Here is a 22,557-nt window from a genome sequence, read left to right on the forward strand (position 1 = left end):
TTAGGGACATCAATTACATCATCCACTCTGTAATTTGCATATCACTGAGTTGTGCATATAACAGTAAAAAATAAGCGAAACTTAAAAATGATAGTAGAACTACCTTATTTTACATCCGATTCTGATGAAATTTGTTTGATTTTCCTCTATCGATTCAAATTTGCCGAGTGGGACTTGAACTTTAAGATAGGGCGGGACAATGTATTAATGGAGGTGAAGGGGCGGACTACCGAAATGTGACGTCACTGAAAAAAAATGCATAATAGGAGTTTCATTACATGAAATCAAATACCCATTTAATATATTTATATCCGGTTACCATGCATTTTTCTAGGGGGGGAGGTTGTATAGGGATTTAGGTTGCTATCATTCTTGACTGTGTACTAATTTATGCATTTTTTAGGGGGGTGGGGATATTATTTCATTTGTCTTGAGAATAAGGCTGTCATCTTATTTACTGTACACATTTTTTTTTGGGGGGGGGGGCGGAAGGTATTATTGTTTGTATTGGGAATAATGTTGCCATATTGTTAACTGTGTTTATACAATTTTCCTGATGTTCATGGTGAGTTGCAACTCAAAGAAACTTTACTTTTCTTTTTTAATGCCCTTATTTGTTTTTTATCATTCTTCTTTCTTTCTTTATAATTAAATTCATAATTCAATTGTTTCTTTCCATGTTTCTTTCTTTCTTTCATTCTTTCAATAATTCAGTGATGAAATAAGCCTATCTTGTTGCCAAGATAATATTCTTTCTTTCTTTCATTCTTTCTTTCAATTATTCAATTATGAAATAAGCCTATCCTGTCGCCACGATAACAACCACAATAACCTATTTTCAAGCTCTTCTAGTAATTTCCTTTTTGAAAATGGGTAATCTGGTAATTCTCCTCACTCCGGTCATCTACTCTGTTTAACAGAATATAGCTTATGTCTTATTCTAAATTTCAAAACCCTTTTCAAAACTATCAGTCGAATCGACTGTAGAAGCGTATTTGCCAGTGGCCCTCTGCGTCAATTTTCCTGTCAGTCTTTGAGTCAATCAATTAACGAATGAAAATTACATTTTAGTAGTAGACAGCTTCTGCTGACAAGCGAGTGTCAACGGTAAATTTTTATGAAATGTATAGCTTGATTTCGACAGAGTTACCGAATACTGATGCTTAAATTTATATCATTGTGTACATTATGAACAGTAATGATCATTTAAGTAAGAATAATTATCCAGATAGACAGAGTCTTGACGACTTTGACTCCATTGGTAAAAGCACCCAGATAGCTGTCTATTGTTTAACCTTTCGTTTTCACGCATATGGCAACGCACATAAACAATAACACTGCATTGCATATTTGCAGCTTTTCACTTTTCTTTCCACGCATGGGTGCCCTTGTACCTCGTGCAATCGATGGAGAAACAATTCCTAGTGAAAGAGACCGCACCATCACTTGACCTTTATGTAAGTGCGTTTCACGCGAAAGTTTAAAACTAGCAATTGAATTGGAAAAAAATTGTCTTCTGTTCTGAAGTCGGAAGATCGAAGACGACGAGCCTGTCCCTGTTCGCCACCGACCGCCACGCCAGTTCGCCCGGTACGGCACGAGCACCTGTGCTGTGGCTGCATCCTGCCCTTGAGTTGTTGCCCTGGCCCTGCCCTTCTCCCTGGACCCTGAGCCTGTTTAGTAGCCGCTCAGTCAGAAGAAATGAGTGATTATCTTGTCAGCTTTTGATCTTTCACAGTTTCAGCTCAGAACATTTTAAAGTTGACTAGGCCTAAGTAAGACTTTCAGCCAGGTAGGTATTGACACTAGTATTATATTGTCATGCATTGTGTTTTACATGTTTGGAAAATGCAAAATGTTGGCAATTGAACTTGAAGTTTTTATCAAGATTCAGTCAAGTTCAACTCATTCAAAGTCAATTAATAAAACTCATGCAATTTCATTTAACATTGTGATAGAGAGCGTTAATGTTAGTGTTTCTTTTCCTTCTCTCATAAGAATTAACTCTTCTTTTGATGATTGGTAATTTAAATAAGGTTCTATTCCTAACTTATCATGCTTATAGTCACCTTGTTCATTGAATGAGTGCTTATAGTTATACTTCTTGTACTTGTGTAATGGTATTGACAGCATTTGTCTAGGTTTAGTTGAATCATATTCATACATTATTTGTCAGTAGTCAGCTCAACTTCCTCATGGCATCTATCTTTACTTGTTAGACTTTTATTATGTTTGACCTGTGTATATTACTGTTTTTATATTACCAGGTTTTATTGGAAGAATTGTCCAGGTCTGGGGCCAGTCACCATGGCTCCAATACACCTAGTTCAAACCTTTGCATCTCAAACGATGTTTGGGGATATCGATGCCAAAAATGTGACTTTCATCATCGATACTTCAGGAAGCATGTACCCCTACCTTCCTGCCGTCAAAGATCACCTGAATGAGGTCCTCTTAGCGAGGGCGCATCGAGAGAAAGACTCCATGTTCAATGTGATCGAGTTTGCATCGTCCGTGACACCATGGGCTGATCGGATGGTACGCTGCACACCACCGACGGTCAAGGTTGCCAGTGAGTGGGTCAATAAGCTTTCCTGCTCCGATGGCACGAACACTCTGGATGCCCTCACAGTGGCATTCTCTGACCCTGTTTGTGAGGCTGTTTACCTTGTCTCGGATGGACTTCCTGACCAGCAGCCGAGGGAGATCCAAAAGCAAGTTGCACTGGTCAGCGAAGGCCGCCCAATTCATGCCATCTACCTCACTGGACTGCACACGGAAGTAGCCGCACAGGAGTTCCTTGAGAGCCTGGCAGCTCAAACCCTTGGTACTTTCCATGTCATCAGCATGACCAGACATGGTGCCATTGAGCGAGTCGAAGCGGTTGTGACGTCAGACCATAGTCCCCTCAGAATACAGAAGGCCATGTATAGGAAGCAGCGGGAAACAGATATACCTTTGACGACCCTCGATAACCCACCAATCGCAGAAGAAACAACGTATTCCGTTCAAGGTGGAGTTCCAGCCACAAGCATCAAAACAACTCTAGATAACCCTCCACAAGTAAGTAGGATCTCATTCTTTCAACATTTGATCATTGCAATATTTGCACTGGAACATTAAATCAAACAAAGGTTTTGGAGGCTCAATCCATTGTTAACACACAGCTTGTCCTCCCATACCCTTGACTAATCATAATGTTGCATTGTCACTTGTATACGATTGAACAAAAAAATCACTATGTGCAATATTAATATTTGCTTGATTAGTTGATTCAGATTTTGCCACAATTGATTATTTTCAATAACCCATTTTCATCCTATAATAATGATACAAGCCATAATGGCTTCAAGTCTAGTTTGTTGTGTAAGATTTCAAATATACACATATATTTTTGAAGTCCCCATTCAAAAATATTGAAAAGAGTAAAAAAAATTAGAAAGGGAGGTATAGGATGGCTTCCTTTTCAAAGTATGGTATCTTCGATGAATGCTCCGCAAGGAATAGAGAAATTGTTGCAGGCAAGCCAGGATCAGATAACCAGGGTAATAAAAGTCTTAAGCACTTAAGTGAAGATAGAGACATTGTATGAAGTGCTAAACACAAGCAGAATATAGGTTTTAGTATCCTTATTTTTATATTATTATTTATTTTTTCTATACTTTTATTATTTTTTTAAATCTTATTTTTTATTTTTTGTTATTTTTGTATTTATTTTTATTGTTATCTACATGTATCATTATATTATATTTTATTTATTATTATTCCTTTTTTATTTTTTTATTTTTTTCTTTCTTTTTTTTTGGGGGGGGGACAAAAATCAAGTTGATAAAAGTCAATTCTATTTTGATAGTCTTTTCGAGTGTTAGCCCTCTACTGAAGAAGTCCCCATAAACAGGTTCTTGTTTTTTTAAGTAGAATTCATCTCTTTATAATCATACATCTGATATTAATCTGTCCATTTGAATTATCTTGACAGAGTGCCACAATAACTTATAAAACTGAAGATATTGAGAAACCGGTAAAGTACTGCAGCGTGACAACCTCTTTGGACCACAATCCTGTTCCAGAAACAGTTATCGTCAGGGAGTCTTTGGCACCGAGAACTGTTGTTCAGATCCCTGCAGCAACCGCATGGGAGACCGTCAGGTTAGTGTCATTTGAGATTTGTACTTGTCTTTGCAATTTCAGCTAAAAAGTTCTACATATATCTTCAGAATAAACATGTACATATTTCATTCTTTGATAAAGTTAATGTTGGATGCATGTGTAGATGATATGTTGAAATAATGATTAAGAGAGAATTAAAAACACAAACAGAAATTGGAAAAAATGGGCATGTTGGACAGATATGGTTGGGTTATTACATGTAATAAGGTTTTTCTTAGGGATGCCAGTCTTCATATTCTTCCTGATACCCCCCCCCCCCCCATTTAATTGTAAATACTGTACAACACATATGGGGTTGAATATGTTCCCATTTGTTGTCAGTTACTAACATAATTCCATGCCTTTGATAGTTGGATCATAGCATGGATTTTGCATTCTTAATATTTTAGAACTGAGCCTGCAGTAAATCGGATCATCTCAGTCCCACCTATAAGCTCTGTTGAACTGTTGGAGGGGATGAAGGTTTTAGCAAGAAGAGAGAAAGATGGCTATTACTGTCCTGGTACAATCAGAGAAAGGGTAAGGATATTACTTTTTTTCTTTCAAGATCTGAGGGGGGGTGTTTCACAAAGATTAAAGTATGACTTAAGTCACACTTAAATACTGACGCGTACACAATATGCAATGCGCGATCTTATTGATATGCATTAGTGCGCGTATTCATGACATGATCTGACAAATGCGGTCAAGCCTTTCATACCGTAGGCAACTTGGTATTTAAGTTAGACTCTAAGTCATACTTAAATCTTTAAGAAACACCTCCCTTAGGGTACTTGACAAAGAATTAAGTGTGACTAAAAATTGCACTTTTACATTCCAAGTTGTGTGTGGTAACAATGCATCTTTGAAATAAGTGTTCAACGGGTTGATTTCCTCAGAAAATTTTTAAAAAGACACAAAATTTCCAGAAAATATTGTTTTTCTTTCAGCTTAATTTGCAGGAACAATTTTTTCTCGGCCCCTTACACTTAAAATAGTTGGGCAAAATATGCTCAACTTTCAACCAACCCTGGGCAACATACTGGCCACACAACCATTGTTTAAATCTGCCCAAATTGGGTAATAAATTTGCTCAAGTGGATAATAATTGCAGTATTTTTTACCAACATACATTACAACACAGTAGAAAGTATGTTGCCCAACATTTTAAGTGTGTAACAATAATTTAATATTCAAATTTGATAGTAACATTCAGTAGTTTGTCATTGATTCAAAGTTAACTTGAAGTTATTGGTCAACATTTTTTGAAATTTTCAAACAGCTTATTCTGATTATTGCAAATGGTATATGAGCTGTAGTTAAAGAATAATAATCGAAAGGCTCATAATTTACCTGTAATATCCATTCCCGGAAGTATTTTGAAGTGAAAATCTTAACTTTGCTTCTTCTGCCTTAATCCTGACAGCTATCGGCAATGCGCTCCTTCTTGGTGTTCTTTGACAAGGATCCCTCGGGAGGGAAATGTCAGCGTCTCCTGCAGGAGACTTCAATCTATGATATCAAGGCGTACAACGATGCCATGCGGCACCCAGTCGTTCCTGGAGACAAGGTCTTGGCTCCGTGGGAGAAAGCAGGATACCGCTTTGCTCCTGGTATAGTTCTTGACGGCATAGAGGGACGGTCCACCGGATGTGAGTTATCATTAAAGGACAAGTCCTCCCCAGCAGAAAGTTGATTTGAATAAAAATAGAAAAATCCAACCAGCATAACACTGAAAATTTCATCAAAATCGGATGTAAAATAAGAAAGTTATGACATTTTAAAGTTTTGCTTAATTTCACAAAACATTTATATGCATATCCTGGCTGGTATGCAAGGGGGGACTGATGATGTCACCTACTCACTATTTCTTTTGTATTTAATTATTTCAAATATGAAATATTCTAATTTTCTCCTCATTGGCAAGTGATACAACGATTAATTCCTCCCTGAACATGTGGAATGAGCATCGTTTAATACTATATGTTTCAGTCAAGTTGTTCCTTATTGTCAAATCTAAAATGAAATATTGTATAATTAAAACAATAAAAAAAACGAAAGAAATAGTGAGTAATGGACATCATCGACTGACCCACCTAGTTGTGCATATCACTATTTTGTGAAAAACAAGCAAAACTTTAAAATGTCATAAATTTCTTATTTTACATCTAATTTTGATGAAATTTTCAGCACTATGCTAGTTTGATTTTTCTCTATTTATTCAAGTCAGCATATTCCTTGGGTGGACTTGACCTTTAATCTTTCTGTAGAATGACTTGTTTTTGTTGTTGTTAATTTACATTTATATCATTTGATATTACTAAGGGCTCTCCATTTAAACTTATCATTATCAGGCCACATGATTTTATTCCTTTTTTCATGAATCGTTTGTGATACAACTATGGAACACCATAATTAGAAATGTTGGTATTAAAACTATTAAAAATTACATTAGAACATAGACTAGGTGCAATAATTTTGATGAATATTAAAATATATGTGACAAAATTCAGCAGATTCATAAAGAATAGAAATATTAACAGCATAGTAAACAACATTGTTTTAGTCATTAAACTTTGATATGAAGAAACATTTGAGACCAACATTTTGATTTGATTAGCATCTATGATACCCTTAGAAAACAGAAAATGTATTAATTAGTCCTGTTTAAACCCCCTTCTCTTGTATTGTTGATTAAGGTAATGCCGATTCGAGTAATCTGGTAGTAAGTTTCTTCAGTGGTAAGACTGCCAAGGTACCAAAACAAACAGCAATTTGGATACCCCACAGCGAATACGAGCGACACCGAATCGAAATCCAAATGCCGCTAACGGCCCGGCACTACGTCGTCAACGACCCAAGCTATGAGCGCTCCATCAGCGGTTACACCGTACCCAGCACGCTTCATGAAGATGGAGCTATGGTTGGGTTACCGGTCCTTCAGAAGGGGCGTGTCTACGTCCCCATGGTGATGACAGCGTCTGAGGTTCGGGACTATGGGAGGACTGGTGGCAGCGTCCGGGAGAGCGCGGTGAAAAGCGAGGACATGCATGCGCTGATCCCTGGGACGGGAATGACCCGGCAGGAGCTGAACGTCAAGGTCATGAAGCAGCTCATGGACAATAAGATGATGGGGAGTGGCATCCTTAAAGAGGGGGGCGACGCCCACGCCAGCGCCAAGTCCCCGAAGACCTCAACCCTGCAGAAGAGTGTGTCTTTCAACGATGACAGCTTTGGGTTGGACAGCGGGATCAGCTCCATCAAGACTGAACAGGATTTGGAAGAGTTTAAAACGGAAGAGGAGAAACTGGAGAGGGAGGTGGAGGAAATGAAGCAGAAGATTGAAGAATCAAAACGAGAGATTTCTTCCTTGATAGGTATGTTTTCTAATCATTCTGTATCAGTTCAATAATGCTGTGCTGGTTGATATGGATTATAATTTTTTTAGAGAGAGGGCTAATTGTCTAATAATTATTTACAAGTACTGCTTTTTAGTGGATCCCTCCATTTTCTCAGAACTTTTTTTTATGTTTATGATATTTGCTTATATATGATACTATGTTTTGCTTTACTTCTAGAAAAAAAATCATATATGCCTCAATTTATATTGTAGGTATAAGTTCATTGTAATTATTTAGACCACTTTACTTTGTTCTGTTGAAAATGAAATAAATTGAATTGAAAGAATGATTAATGAATACAACAACATGTAGCTGCCATATTTGTCGAAGATCAGGGGAGTGTTTCACAAAACAAATAATGATTTTATTGACTATTTGTTGAAAGCTACTGAACTGAAGGGGCTACCCTGGATAAAATATCACATTAACTATGTTATTATTGATGTCATATTCCCCATGAATGGGAGCCATCGTCCTCAAAGGAAAGCTCAAGGCATCTTTCTAAGCAGCCAACTTATACTAACTATTCCCCAACTCTTTTTATTTTCTGAATTGCTCATCGCAGATGCAGGGATTCAGACAATGTCCCTCAGAGACACATCCGTGGGAACAGACTCCTCGCTGCTCTACCGTAAAGGGATGCGACGACCGAAGTCCGCCAAGGCTGAGGTTGGCTCCAGACCGCAGTGGAAGTATTGGAGGCGAATGCAGCAGCCTCGAAGCACGCATCAGGAGCTGGTCGGTCCATTCCGAGACATGACGTTGGAAGCATCTAAGGATGCTAAGCTACACTCATCTCCTCAGTCGTCGTATGTCTTTGAAGATAAAGATGTCTACGCTCCCGTGAATAAATCATCCATGTTTACACCGGTAAGAGAGTAGATTTTGTTGTTTTGTTTTTTTGGTGGGGGGGGTTGGGGTAGATACCACTCAATCTCTTTAGATTTTGGCTCCAACTGTACTTAACTCGAATATTTGACCCTGATATAATCACCACTCATGAAGCCTGGTTTTTAATGGGGCATGCAATTGGGGGAGGTTGTGCAAGATTGCGAAAGTAAAAATGCAAAGTAAAATATTCACATTTAACCAAGCTTACTGAGGGTGGGGTGGGGGCCTTCTGCACCCTCAACATATTTCGGGGTAAATCTACTGCGTATATTTTTTTTCACCATGCCATTCACTGAGTTTTTACTTCCAAGTCTCGCAAAGCTTTTGAGATCAAATTTTTTTTGCCCAGGTACATGGTTTAGAAATTATGCAACATTACATTGTATGTAAGTGCATGTCAGATAGCTCAAAGACATGATTTTATGAACAGGTCAATACAAAATGTATTTTCAGCTAAAATTCTAAAATGAGTGATTCTTTTGCTTTCATTAACACTTTGACAGAAATCATTCAATTTTTTCCCGGGGATTTAAGCTAAAAAAATAGCTGAGCTAGATTATGGTTAATGGGCAAAAGTGCTCCAAGCAGGCACCAAACATGTGAAGTTTGAAAGCTTTGCAAATAGTATGTTGGAGTCGCTTGGTGTCATTTTTCATTCAGGACTAGGTTTGACGAGATTTTATTTTAATAAATTCATTCTTCAGGTTGATGATGACCACTCACCTGTCCGGACCGACCGCGCCCAGGTGGAGTGGGAGATGCGGAGGCCACGCCCTCGCACAGCTCACGTTGGCCCCTTCCGTGATACCGCCCTCGAGGCTCCGATGGAAGCCAAGCTGCAGCCGGCATACCATGAAGATCAGGGTCACTTCAATAGATCAGCAGTCTTTACTCCGGTAATTAACGTTATCCCATATTCACAGGGATGGTGGCAGGGTATATTCATGGGGGGGGGGGGTAGGGGGGACAGGGACGTAAAAATTATGTATTTTCTCCATTGAAGTAGAGGGGTTTCATAGAATTTCATGGCCTATATCTCTCTTTTTTTAAAGCTTTCTTTCTTCCTTTCTCCCTTCTTTTTCTTTTTTCCATTACTTAAAAAAAATACTAGGTGGCAGTTTTCCCCGAAATTGCCTCCACTGCAAGATAGGGTTCAATACACTTTTGGTCTAAAACCTATCTTCCTTTCTTTTAAGCATGTGTACACATTGGTACCCATAATGAATCAAGCATGTTCATTTATTTAATGCAAGATAAAAAGAGCAATGTAGATTTTAAAAATGCCATGGTCAAGGGCCATGCTTGCAATCATACCCAAGACTTTCATGGTGTAGTAGGACATCTTAGACCACCCGGCCACAGCACCTCGCATATCTTCATTCATTCAAAACAAATTATTTATTTGGGTGAAATATATGGCATATATAGGATGTGGACATTCCCACCGACTGGTATTTAGTTATGTATCCCAATTGCTCCCTCTACAGGTGAACCACTCCCAGGTGCGGAGCGACAGGGCCATGATTGAATGGGAGAATAAACAGCCCCGCCCCCCACCACCCCAGGCCCAGCGACAGAAACCGGGAAAAACTGTTGCCGATGCTGTCGGTAAGAATCTTTTGAATATTTTTACTTGGTTTCAAATTTTTAAGTGTAAAGATGAGAAGTGGAAAATTATTGTTGATGGAGGTGATACAAATTATACAACTGCCAAGATTGTTCTGTAATCTGATTGGTCCAAATCGGATCACATGATATTCAGCAAATTGCACCATTGCATCCAAAATGCACTATCCTGTACTCTGACGTCACACCAAATGCACTATCCTGCACTCTGACATCAGAGTGCAGGATAGTGTGAGCGCTGGAATCATCTAGAATTTAGATCAAATATAGCGATCGGGGCAACTAAGTAACATGTTTGAGGTGGTCATATAAAACAAACAATACACGCATTCTTGAGTATAGAGGACCTAAATAATGAACTCTGTGCTCATCTCGCCAAAATGGTTGGCTCTTCTCCCACATCGTTCATTATTTGGCCCTGCATGCACGCGCTTACGTGCGTTATTTGTATAATATAATTGCTAAGGTGTTTTTTAAAGCAGAGTTAAGGAAATAAAGATCGTGATAGATAGTGAAAGATATATATTGTGTTGAAAGTGATACAACATATTCCAGAAACTTTATTGATTCGACCACACAGAGAAAAGACAGTAGGCCTACATTTTTTCTGCCAAATAAGATTATATATACATGTGAAATTAATTTTAGCCTCTGACTAATAATCTTATCGTGAATGATATCCTTTATTTTGTTCAGGAACAAGGGACCAGATACGGGAAGCAAAAGAGAAGAGTTATATCGAGTTCCGACGGATGCAGACTGTCAAAAGAGAGTATACCTGGTATATGAAAGGCCAACAAGAAAATAAAATGAGGGAAGCCAGGGATGAACGATGCAGGTATGATTTTCTTAAACTTAGAAATTGGTTGGTTTGAGATCTGTAAAAATGTTATTACTTTCTGAATTGTTCAAGATATTCTATACGTTTTTGTTCTCCATAGCTGCTTTTCATTTGATAGTATGAATTGAATTTAGAAAATTGTTTGAAAAGGCTTACATGTACGTACATGTACATGTATGACTGATTTGCAAAATTATTAGCAACTGTTTTCAGAAAAGATGGATTCCCAAAGAAATTGTTGAAATCTTTGATATTGTCCAAAAATTCTTTGCGACAAGAAATCTGTTTTCAGACTTTTCTTACAACCATTTATGAACCTTCTGAAACCTGTTGGTTGATACAGAATCTGCTACTTTGACTACTGTAGCTGCACTGGTCTCTCAGTTAGATACCACCCCGCCCACACTAACTCTACAGGGCAACTCTATAAAATATGTACGTCCCCATGGATGTGAGACCTTCATGAAATTTTCTGTCTCTGATTTCTGGTTCTTATGACAGTCTGCGATACCCTCAAATGGCCATAACTTGGTCAGTTTATGAAGTGAAGCAAGAATTGAGAAAAACAGGGTCGGATGTACAAAACGGTTGATTATTTTACGGAATTGCTCTATATCGTCCATGAATTAAAACAAGTGTAAATGTTGGAGGTGTACATGTTAGGTCACCATTTCTTTGTGATTGCTCTACGTGTCTTTTTTTTCCATCTCGAATCTTTCTGCTTCCTATGCAGTACTCACACATGTAGCTTTGAAAAATCCTTGACAATAAACACGGAAGCAAGCATGTACCAGTAAGCAGAAAAAAGAGACTTTATAACTGTTCCCTGAAATAGAAGAGATCTATAGAGATCTGCTTTAGTCTTTCTTGTATTCTGTCTGTTTAGATCTTAGAACCAGGTTCATGTAGGCACTAACTCTTTGCAGGGCTGTTGATATTCTTTTGGTCTACAAGCATCTGGGGGTGTTTCACAAAGATTTGTATGACTTACAGTCGCACTTAAATACCGAGTTGCGTACAGTATGAAAGGCTTAACTGCATTGGTCAGATCGTGTCATGAGGACATGTACTAATGCGTAACTATCAATAAGATAGCGCGTTGCATATCATGTACGCGTCGGCATTTAAGTGCGACTTAAGTCATACTTAAATCTTTGTGAAACACCCCCTGGTCTGCTTTTCAGAAAGTCTAATGGACAAGGACAAACCCCAATGTGGTCTATGAATTTGGTCTAGTTACCATTGGTCTAGCCTTCGCTTGGTGTAATACCCACTTGGTGTACATGTACATGTAATTCTCATTTAGACTAATGCCCAGTTGGTTGTATTTCCACATCATCTACTTACTGTTTGCACTTTGTCAAATTAAAATTTGGTTCACAAACAGTTGATTTGACAATGCATCAGACAGAGTGGGTTATGGATGAATGGGTATCAGGCTCACTAGGGTTCCATGACCCCTCGTGGCAACTTGCTCCAGCGACAATTGCTCTGGCGACAATCGCTCTGATGGAAAATCTGCACGTTAAGCCATATATAAAACCTAACCTCCCAAACTAAATAAGCCTCCTTATCTTTACATTATTCTGAACTAAAAACTCTATTACAATCCTAACTCTAACCCTATGCCCTCTGAGATATTAGGACCTGAACAAATGTTGTGTCACTTGGGCTAGGTGGCAGCTTGGTTAGTAGAGTTTTATAGAGATCTGGGGCCCCGTCTTACAAAGAGTTGCAATTAATCCGACAATCACAATTATGGAAGGCCAGCAGCATCAACATCTAAAATACATGTTTCTTCAAATTATTTTCAAGAAATGATGTGTATTCATACAAAAAAAAATTTAAAAAATCAGTATGCGTCTCTTTGTTTTCATAAGTCATTGAGCAAATTTTCTGAAGAAAAAATTACGACATTTATGGATTTCCATATATTTGAGATTGATAGGATCAATCGTAATCTTTGTACGACGGGGACCTTCCTATTGGTTCCTTGTATTCTCTGGCCTGTGATTCTGAACTCTGGTTTAACTAGGGTTTCATGACATTTGCTCTGGCGACAATCGCTCTGATGGAAAATCTTCACATTAAGCCAAATATAAAACCTAACCTCCCAAACTTATTTAATATTTTTTAATTTATTTAAAACAGTTTATTACAACAATTAGGGTATCTACAGTGAATAGCTGCTGAAAAGCCGAATTGCAGAACCCTTACAAAATTCACATGAAAATACATTCAAATCAAAAGGCACTAATTCAGCAAAACACGTAGAAATGTTCTTTATCGTTGGGGACGCATGTATTAAATCATGACATGAATCCATAATACATAAAATACATGCAGCCAAAAAAATATAAATAGAACAATAAACGAAATTCATTCACCGTTCAAGCATATCAGGAAAAATCACAGTTTACATGAGAAATTTATGATGTGAAAAAATGTTTGACATTTTTTAGCTTCCCATAATGGCACATGATAAACTCGACTTGAGAATACAGGCTTATCTGTTTAAATCTTAGAACCATGAGGGGACTAACTCTAGACCTATGCAGAGGTAGGGCTGGGAGCGTTTCATGAGACAGCTAGTCATTTGTTTTTTTTGACTTGTTATAAGCTTCTGAAATTCCTGCATCTGATTGGCTCAGAGCAAATTAATCAGGAAAAATCACTGACAAAAAGTCGCTTTATGTAACACTCCCCAAGGAATTTATATTTCAAAGCAAATCATATGAAGAATTGCGGATTCTCACTTCTAACAATTATTATTAAAAAATAACAGTGAAAATAAAATATTTGATTCTTTCAATGTTGTTGATAGAGAGTAAGCCTCTATGTTTTTTTTAGCTTTTTAATTCAGTCTTTGAATACAAATAAAAGGTTTCATTCTATTGTTATTGTCCTATTATTAGTTTTTTTTTTTGCTTTAATATGTCTTGCATGCTATCACAATACATGTACGTACACATGGTATCATATAGACATGTATGCATGCTTGTCTTATGTCTTTATCACCAGTATGAATAATTATTATTTCTTAATGGTGTCTAATTTCCTTTGCTATTTGCATGTGTATGGCTAGTTTACTTTGTAATTAAATGTATATTCTTTGACCATGAACATATTTGTTTATTCTGATATCTTATATCTCTTTCTCGAGATGCTGTATTTTAGATACAACTTCAGACAGGTTCTTTAAAATTAAAGATATCTTAAGCTTAACTTGTGTGTATTTTTCACAATTTCACAATCTGTTATGATAGTGTAATATCAATATTTCGGTTTTATCATAGTGCTGAACATATTGAAACAATGTCTGTAAACGCTTTACAGATATGAGCTATTGTGAACCCACTTTTGAAAGTAATATCAGTCCACGGGATGTTTGATACAGTGCCTTCATCTCTCATTCAATGAAATAGCATTTATTATTTTTTACTTCCACAGACAGTACGCAGCTGACGTGACCCGGCGCGATGTCCAACGTCAAATGGACAGTGAGGCCAAGATGGAGCAGGTTCAAGCCGCAAAGAGTGCAGTTAGTGGGACTATTTCGAAACGTCAGAAGGAGTTGGCGGTACAGAACGACTCGCGAGAGCAGAAGAGGATCGATGCATTGAGGGCCAGGAACGAGAAGAGAATGGACGTTCAGAGACAAAAAGACCAAGATTTACGGGATGCGATTCGGCATAAAGAGGTAACCATTCACATTCACTTGTTTCACACTGTGTAATGATTAAATTGATAAACTATTTTTGGTATGGCTGCTTATCAATATTACACCATGTACACCTATAATGCTTTTAGGCAATCACTATTTGTTTGTCCATTAAATAGGGATTTGAAATCATTTAATTTTTCCAAAAATTGCCAATAATTATTTTAGCAGCAGTGCTCAAATTGGCAAGGATCCTACCTACATGTGGGATGTCGAAAAATGAACAACAAAGTGGAGGTATAGGATTTCTTTTGAGTGGAGGTATAAAAATTGTATAAGATTTATGTAGTTGTTTATATTGTACAGGGCCGCATACTTGCAAGCTGTGCTTTTCTTGGGCCCTTCCAATTTTGTACTCTTAAATTTTATATTTATTTGCTTTACTTATGTTTTTAATGGAAATAAATGAAATTAAATTAAATAAAGCCTTTAGAACACTAATTTTTTATGCCATCAGTTGCTTGTGGTTCAGTAGTAAAACCATTATACTAAAGCTCTTCACTACATTGGTGCATTGGCTCAAATCCTGCACTTGATGAACAAAGTTGATAATAATTTTTTTTCAGCTGTAAATTGATAATAGATGACAGTGAATAAATAAAAACAAGAAACTTTAATAAATGTTTGGTTGGTCTTGCAGATCATAATGGCAGCTGGGTCTGATGACAAATTAGGCCAAAGATTGCAGTGAGAAAATGGGAATAAACATTTTACGAAAACTTTGTTTGATTCCATAGGAGGTTAGACTTCAGCGACAGGAAGAGCGTTCCCAGCAGCACGTTGAGCGACTGTGCGAGCGCCGCGAGCAGGAGGCCGCACGAGACCTGCAGATGCGCAACAAAGAGTTGAGCAGGAGGTCGCACTTTCGCAACATCGAGCGGCAGAACCAAGAGCGCAAGGATATCAGGATCGCCATGAAGGAGCAACGCAACGAGGAATTCCGCTCGCAGGTTCTACCGTAAGGAATTACCATTGCACAATAAAACGTAATATTCAATGTTTATATCAAGTTGGGTAGCCTGGTTGTGCAAAGATCTAAAGCCCCCATCACACTTATTAGGAATCAGCAGGAATCAAGCAGAAGCTGGAACGAAAAAATATTTTAAACATCTAGAAATTTTTGGGAGGAACTTTAATATGAATTCACCAAACTGGAGTTGAAATTCAGTATATTGACCAGGTGAATCATCATATACTAGTAAAAATGAACCGCAATGGAGTCAGATTGATAATTCGTGCTACATTCTTGGACATTCTCGGCGCATTCTAAATATTCTGACTGCATTCTGAGTGCATTCGAAATATTTTTGTCATTTCTTTTGGCTGTCCCGAAGATTTTGGTCATGTTCAAAACATTTGAGGGGTATTTTCGAACGGTGTTCGAAGTAGATTTAAATGACCAACTGGTGGTCGAACAATAGTCCTTTCATTCCGGCCAATTCTGCTTAATTCGGAATAAGTGCGATGGAGGCTTTAATAAATGACCATGGCCTGCAGGCCATCTTTTCCGAACTCGCCCTGAAAACCAATTACAAATTTGAATCCTGACCAAATCTTGAAACATTTTGCAGATGCCATTTTCTTGTAAATGCATAAGGAAATGTATATTTCAGCAAATTAACGTTGACAACTCCTTTGAGATGAAAATTATGTGGACATAGTTGCTGCCTTTCATGAAATCTAAGCGATGAATCAAATTTGTTTTTATGGATAAGGTGTGATTGTGCCAAGAAAAATACTTATGTTTTGAGTATCTTGTTTGTGTTTGATTCATAATCCATTTGACTTCATGCCTGTTGTCATTCAAAATTTGAAGTATAAATGAAACATATTCTGCTAAGATCCACATTGTGTGAAAATCCTACATTTTTAAAATATATTTTTTTTATAATACTAACAGTGGGTGTCATTCTGGGGAGTGTTTCATGAAGGACTTGTCAGACGTTTTATCCGACTGTTGTAAAATTGCAACAGAATATTTGCAATTGATTGCAAATATTTTCTTGCAAAACTCATGGGGGGCGTTTTCATGAAATTTGTCAGCACTGACTAAACTGTCAGTGCTGACAATTTCACTGAAATCTTTGGGTTTGATTGGCTGAAAGGCACTAGCCTCTGACTATTACTATAGACATTGTCGAAGAAAGTCAGTTTGTCAGTGCTGACAACATTCATGAAACGGTCCCCTGAAGAAATACAAATTGAAATCGATTTAAATTTAAGTCTGATTTTAATGTACCACAATTCTTTCTTAGACTGGGTCCTGGTAACATGTCATAAAAATTGTAAATAAACAATTATCACTGTTCCAGTCTACTTAAATTGAGATACTTCATTGGCTGATACCGAAATTGTCATAGAAATTTGATGAAACAAAATATGTGTCAGCAAGGAATGAGGAATCATCCAAAAGCAAACTCAGGACACGCTATCATTCCATATTTCAGGTTAAAACGATCACCTTGATTTTATATCCCTCTTTCATTTCCATCCTTTTCTATACAAGCTTTAAAAGTTAAGAAGGTATGCGTAGTTGCAGGTTCAAAAGTATTTCTTGTACTAGGACAGTGTACATGTGCATCTGTGATTCTTTCATATAATTAAAAAGAGAAAGATAAATATAACTACATGTAGTTGTAGGCACAATCCAATTTTTATTACATGAGTGATTGATTGATTCTTATGCATATAAGTGTGTTTAAAGAATGTATGCATGGATTTATGTCTGCACATGTACATTTGTATATTAGTTGCTTTGATAGTGAAGCCAAAACTAATCTGTTTCACCCAGTGGAATTGTAGACTGTACTTTTGTACACTGCGAACTCTTTGCCCCCCCCCCCCTGTGGCGCCGCCCTTACATGTATTTCAAGACGGTGGAATCATTATAAACATCTAAATCCCGTTTTATAAAACAGTTTACCGGCTATGGTATCATTACATATACCATTGGATCATTGATTTTGGTTAGCTACTGAACTCTTCAACAATTACAAATTTACTGTATTGTATTCCTTTTATGTAATGAGACCCTAAGTCTTTTTTATGTATTTAACTGTCAACTATTTAAAAATATTTTACCTCCAGTATAGTACTCTACTGATTGGACAATGCTTGTGTTATATTTTTATTGATTTTATGACTTTTAATATCTTTGAGTTATTAAAGTAATTAGTTTTGATTTGTACCAGGGCAAGGTTTTTGCTCATTCTTATAGATCTTCAAGCTTTCCAAGTCTATAAAATTTTGTTTTTATGTTAAAGTTAATCATCAATATATAAACTACATAGAGCTTTCATAACGTTAATTATCTTCTATAATTAGCAAAGACTTAATAATGACAATTGACATGAATTAGATATGTTTCATATCTATTTTAGTTTTGATGATGAAATGATTTTATGAAATATTTTAATGAAATATTTGCAGATTCATTGTATATACATGTACAAAGAATATTTGTCTTCAAAAGCTTTAGAATTATGCATATGTATATAATAGAAACTAATATTTTGATTAACATTTTAATAGACCTACGTGTATAAACTATTTTACATGTATGTATAGAGAATAAATAAGTACTGATAAGAGAATAACATAAATGTTTTTATTTCTTATAGATAATAATCATGCTAAGAAGTTTATATGCAAGAAATATGGTATTATGATCCTACTCCATATACTAGTAGATTGGCATTTGTTTGAAAAAAATTGACCTAAGGAATGGAAAATAAATTTGAGAGATTTAATCTCTAGGTAAATGTGATACATGTATCAACTATGATATCTTAAGGAAGGAGAAAAGTTATTAAGCATGGACTCTCTGCTAACATTTGAAATGATCTGTGTACAAATGATCATGAGTGTGACAATTTTTCAAACATTGACTTGGCGTTTTTTTTTTTATAATCTATACATGTAATGTATAGAATGGTTATTGAATATGATTGATTAGTTTTATTTATTGAAATGTGTAATAAAAAGATAAACTGCATATCTAATCTTTAAAAAAGTCTATATTATGTTTAATATAATCGATATTGTAAGGCACATTTTTTTGTGATGAGATTAGAATGGCTATTGAATATGATTGATAAGTTAACATCAATGTACTGATATGTGATAAGATACATGTACGTATGTAGATACACTGCCTATAAAGCTCTATAAAAAGTCTATAATATTGGTCAACTAGTAGCATAATCATGTACTGTAAATAGTAAATAGTTTACTTGAGTAAACTTGAGTGTAAACATGGACCAGCAAGTAAATTTGTTTGATACAGTATGTGTTGATATGTGATGTAAACAAAAATAGGAATTAGATTCAGATAGATATACGTTTTGTTTCCTAGTACTGTATGTTGGATTAAATGCTGAATTGTGCATTCGTTTACATTGAGTTCTTTTCTTGTGTTGTCCTTACATTTTCTACACCTCCTTTAATTAAATCTTTGAAATGACAAAAAATAAAAAAAAACAATTCAAAGTACACATCATTTTGTTGAGAAAGGTTTGCATTTAATCCCAATGCAATACAATAATAATCAAAATTGAATATAAAAAATATATGGTTGAATTCTCACAGAATAATTTCACAGGATCATAATAAATTTTTACAAATCTCATAAATATTGAACATTGAATCATTGGATACAAACCGTCTGAGTATAAATACACTTTACATGTAAATAACGGTGGTCTCTAGTTATAAAACATACAAAAATAATACAATGAACCCCCCCCCCATAGAGACAAAGAAGTTGGTCTTCAAAGGAACGGTTTTGAAATGTTATTTTCGGTGATGGGACACCATATTAACAATTATAAGGTCTTTAAAGACGAGCTGCAGCTAACGCAAACCAGAATGTAATCAATAGTTTATTTTCCATATTTTCTAGTTGGATAAATAAGAAAAAGTGAGTTTTCATCAAATGTTAAACAAACTAGCTCTTTGACCCAAGTGACTATGATTGGACAAATGCATTTCCAATTTAGCTAATAACCAATACATGTATCATTAAACATGTTAAAGGCACAAATACATGTACATCAAAATCGAATACTATCAATTTCCATTCTCTTTTCCCTACGACGTTAGGAATAAAATCATTAAATAAAAGTACTGATCTAAATTGTACATTACCATTATCAAATAGATTATGTTATTATAAATATATACAGTACTCTAATTTTCACTAGCACTTCATTGTACATGCAGGTCTGAAGGCACACAAGTTCAAGAGTTGCTATAAATTGTTAGTCTTTGTTCAAGGCATATATATTTATATGTACTACTATGTTTGTATAACTTAAATTATTATTGACTCTTATTAATAATGTATATCATCAAAAGCACTAATTGTAACAAAAACTTAATTCACGTTTTAAATGCGCCATGAGAATGACTAGGGGATACAAACCTTGTTTAAGGAAAAAGATCAGTTTGTGTAATAAAAAATACAGAAATTGTGGAAAAAATACAGCTTTTGTAGAAATTTAATGTTTGATCAAACTTCTGGTCCTAATATATTAACTATACTCTGAATCCTGTTTTACCACAAGAGTATTACCTGTTGCTACACATGTACTTGGTAGAGCCTCAGGCAAGCTTTTGGAATGTCAAGAACTGCCATTTTCTATGTCCATGTTTATTCCCATCCCCGAAAAAATAACTTCTTAAGTATAAAAAAATAAAGGATAGAAAATCAAAATACTGCATCAACATGCCTCTATAGAAAAAATAATACACTGGTATGTATAATTCTAAATAGGAAAATACAAAAAATGAATATAAATGAAAGCTCCATGTATATCTAATACAATGCATAACACATACATGTGTATAAAATTATTGGACAGATAAAATATTAGTACATGTACATGCATGATATAAATCAATATCCACTCTTATATACATAAGTCATTACCATCTAAATAAAAACAAAATTTATTACTAACCCATTGATATTTTGATCTGTGCATTATAAGCCCTATGTCACTTTACTTTGTTCAAACCATAAGCTCTAAATACATGTACATGTACCACTTCTATGAAGCATAAGAAAATTGTTTATAGCAATTGAAAGATTGGCAAAGACTGCCATCTTATTTCTTTTTAGCAGAGTTGTATTATCAATATCTTTGCAAGTCCTACAATGCTAAACTTTACAGTCATGTAAAATGAACCTGGCACTGTTTTCCATCGTACATAAACCCTGATGCAAACTGATTATATACCGTATATAAAAAAAAGTGTGAACATATCTGTCTGCTAAAATATTTGGTTATCCAGCGCATCTCAAAAAGAAAAGAAACCGTTATTCATTTTAATATTTTGCTGTCATGATCATAAATTTGTTTGAGATTTACATGAATGGAAAGATATACTTCTCTTCTTTTATTTGAAGCCCATCATAAGTTCATAATTCATGCTGATTTAAAATAATGGAAAGTGGTACTACCGTTTTCTTTTTTTCTGGGCCGCATTGTACAGTACAGTATTTGATGAACTCATTCTCTGTACTTCATAATATGACCTAAAGGGATTAATTTGAACAGGGCCTTAAATCTTCCTGTATGAAGTTATAAAAATGCTGGATAGTTTTATTTTTAAGTTATTTTTAAGGAATACAAATAATATATTGATGGATGGCACACTTGATTATTAAAGACATACAGTAATGGAAAAATAAAAAAAAATCAAAATAATTTCGAGCCTATACAATTTGATTCTAAGCCTTCACATAAATGATTGTAATTTTACAAATTATACATATGTAATATCAAATGTATAGGATTTAGGTGTAGCTTCATGCACAAATAAAATGTATATACCATATTGTGAAAAAAACAGCTCTCCTGATAAAGAAAAAGTTGCATTTTTAAAAGTTTGAAAAGGGAAATTACATAAGTCTCCTGATAAAGGAAAATAAATTTGAGTTGCATTTTTCATAATTTAGGAAATCAAGCCTGCCTAGAAAAAAAAAAAGTTCAATGGAAATAATATGAGATTTAAAAAACCAGGGGAGCATTTCATCAATATTTTCATCCGACAAGTTGTCAGTTCTGACATCTTTCCCTGATTTTGATTGGCTGAGAGGCACTGTTGCTGTGGTAACTGTTGGATAAAACAAGACTTGTCGGATAAAACGTCCGACAAGTCCTTTCATGAAACGCTCCCCTGGAAAGCATTTTATGGAAATCTGTTGTCTCACAAGTTATCAAATCCAACAACTCTCCTTGATTATGATTAGCCTGAGGAGCAAAGTTGCTATGGTAACTGTGGGATAAAACAAACTTTGTCAGATATTTGAAAAATCCTTTCATCAAATGCTCCCCTCAGAGAGCGTTGTTTCATCAACATTTGTGGTTTGACAAGTTGACAAATCTGAAAACTTTACTTGGTTCTGACTTGCAGATAGAGAAGCATGTTTTTACTGTTGCTATGGAAACTCACATAAAACACTCAATTAGTCCTTTCATGAAACTTTCCCCTGACTTATGAGATGTAAACAATAAAATATACAAATATAATTAAAGCAGTCAGTCCTTCAAATTACAAAGGAGTTTGAGTCTTCAAGATATATCAAAGCCACAGAAAGAAGTTAGTATTTGAACATGCAAAAGGACATCCTATAGATAGCACATGTACATTTCTACTTGATAATTTATAAATACAAATACGAAATTCATGTCATACATGTATTTCATGTACTGTTAATATATGAGTACAATATGAACATTTCTAATCAAGAAAATAATGTATGACTCGGCTTCTTAAAAATCAAAATTGAAATCATATTGAACGTAACTAGATAAATAAGAATTTACATCAGTTCATAATAGTAAAATGGTGTTTATATATCGAACAGTACAAATTTTCAAGAATTGAAAGCCACAAAGATTTGAGTCAAATATTCAAGGTTT

General features: G+C 35.5%; 1 protein-coding gene across 3 annotated transcripts; it reads left to right on the plus strand.

Moving 5' to 3' along the window:
- Positions 1–1,304: 1,304 nt before the first annotated feature.
- On the plus strand, positions 1,305–20,283 carry LOC121405694. 3 transcript variants are annotated; one of them, XM_041596600.1, is made up of 13 exons: positions 1,305–1,792; positions 2,268–3,063; positions 3,980–4,149; positions 4,560–4,689; positions 5,576–5,801; positions 6,849–7,526; positions 8,116–8,420; positions 9,146–9,337; positions 9,929–10,049; positions 10,764–10,905; positions 11,642–11,701; positions 14,359–14,608; positions 15,367–20,283. In XM_041596600.1, the coding sequence occupies exons 2-13, from the start codon at positions 2,308–2,310 to the stop codon at positions 15,589–15,591; spliced, it is 3,255 nt and encodes a 1,084-aa protein (XP_041452534.1). In that variant the 5' UTR covers positions 1,305–1,792; positions 2,268–2,307; the 3' UTR covers positions 15,592–20,283. The 3 variants fall into 3 exon arrangements, with proteins under 3 accessions (XP_041452534.1, XP_041452533.1, XP_041452535.1); XM_041596599.1 differs by having other exon boundaries at positions 1,305–1,457; XM_041596601.1 differs by lacking the exon at positions 11,642–11,701 and having other exon boundaries at positions 1,306–1,457.
- The last annotated feature ends 2,274 nt before the right edge of the window (positions 20,284–22,557 follow it).

This window comes from Lytechinus variegatus, chromosome 19 (genome assembly GCF_018143015.1).
Source record: "Lytechinus variegatus isolate NC3 chromosome 19, Lvar_3.0, whole genome shotgun sequence".
NCBI lineage: Eukaryota > Metazoa > Echinodermata > Echinoidea > Temnopleuroida > Toxopneustidae > Lytechinus > Lytechinus variegatus.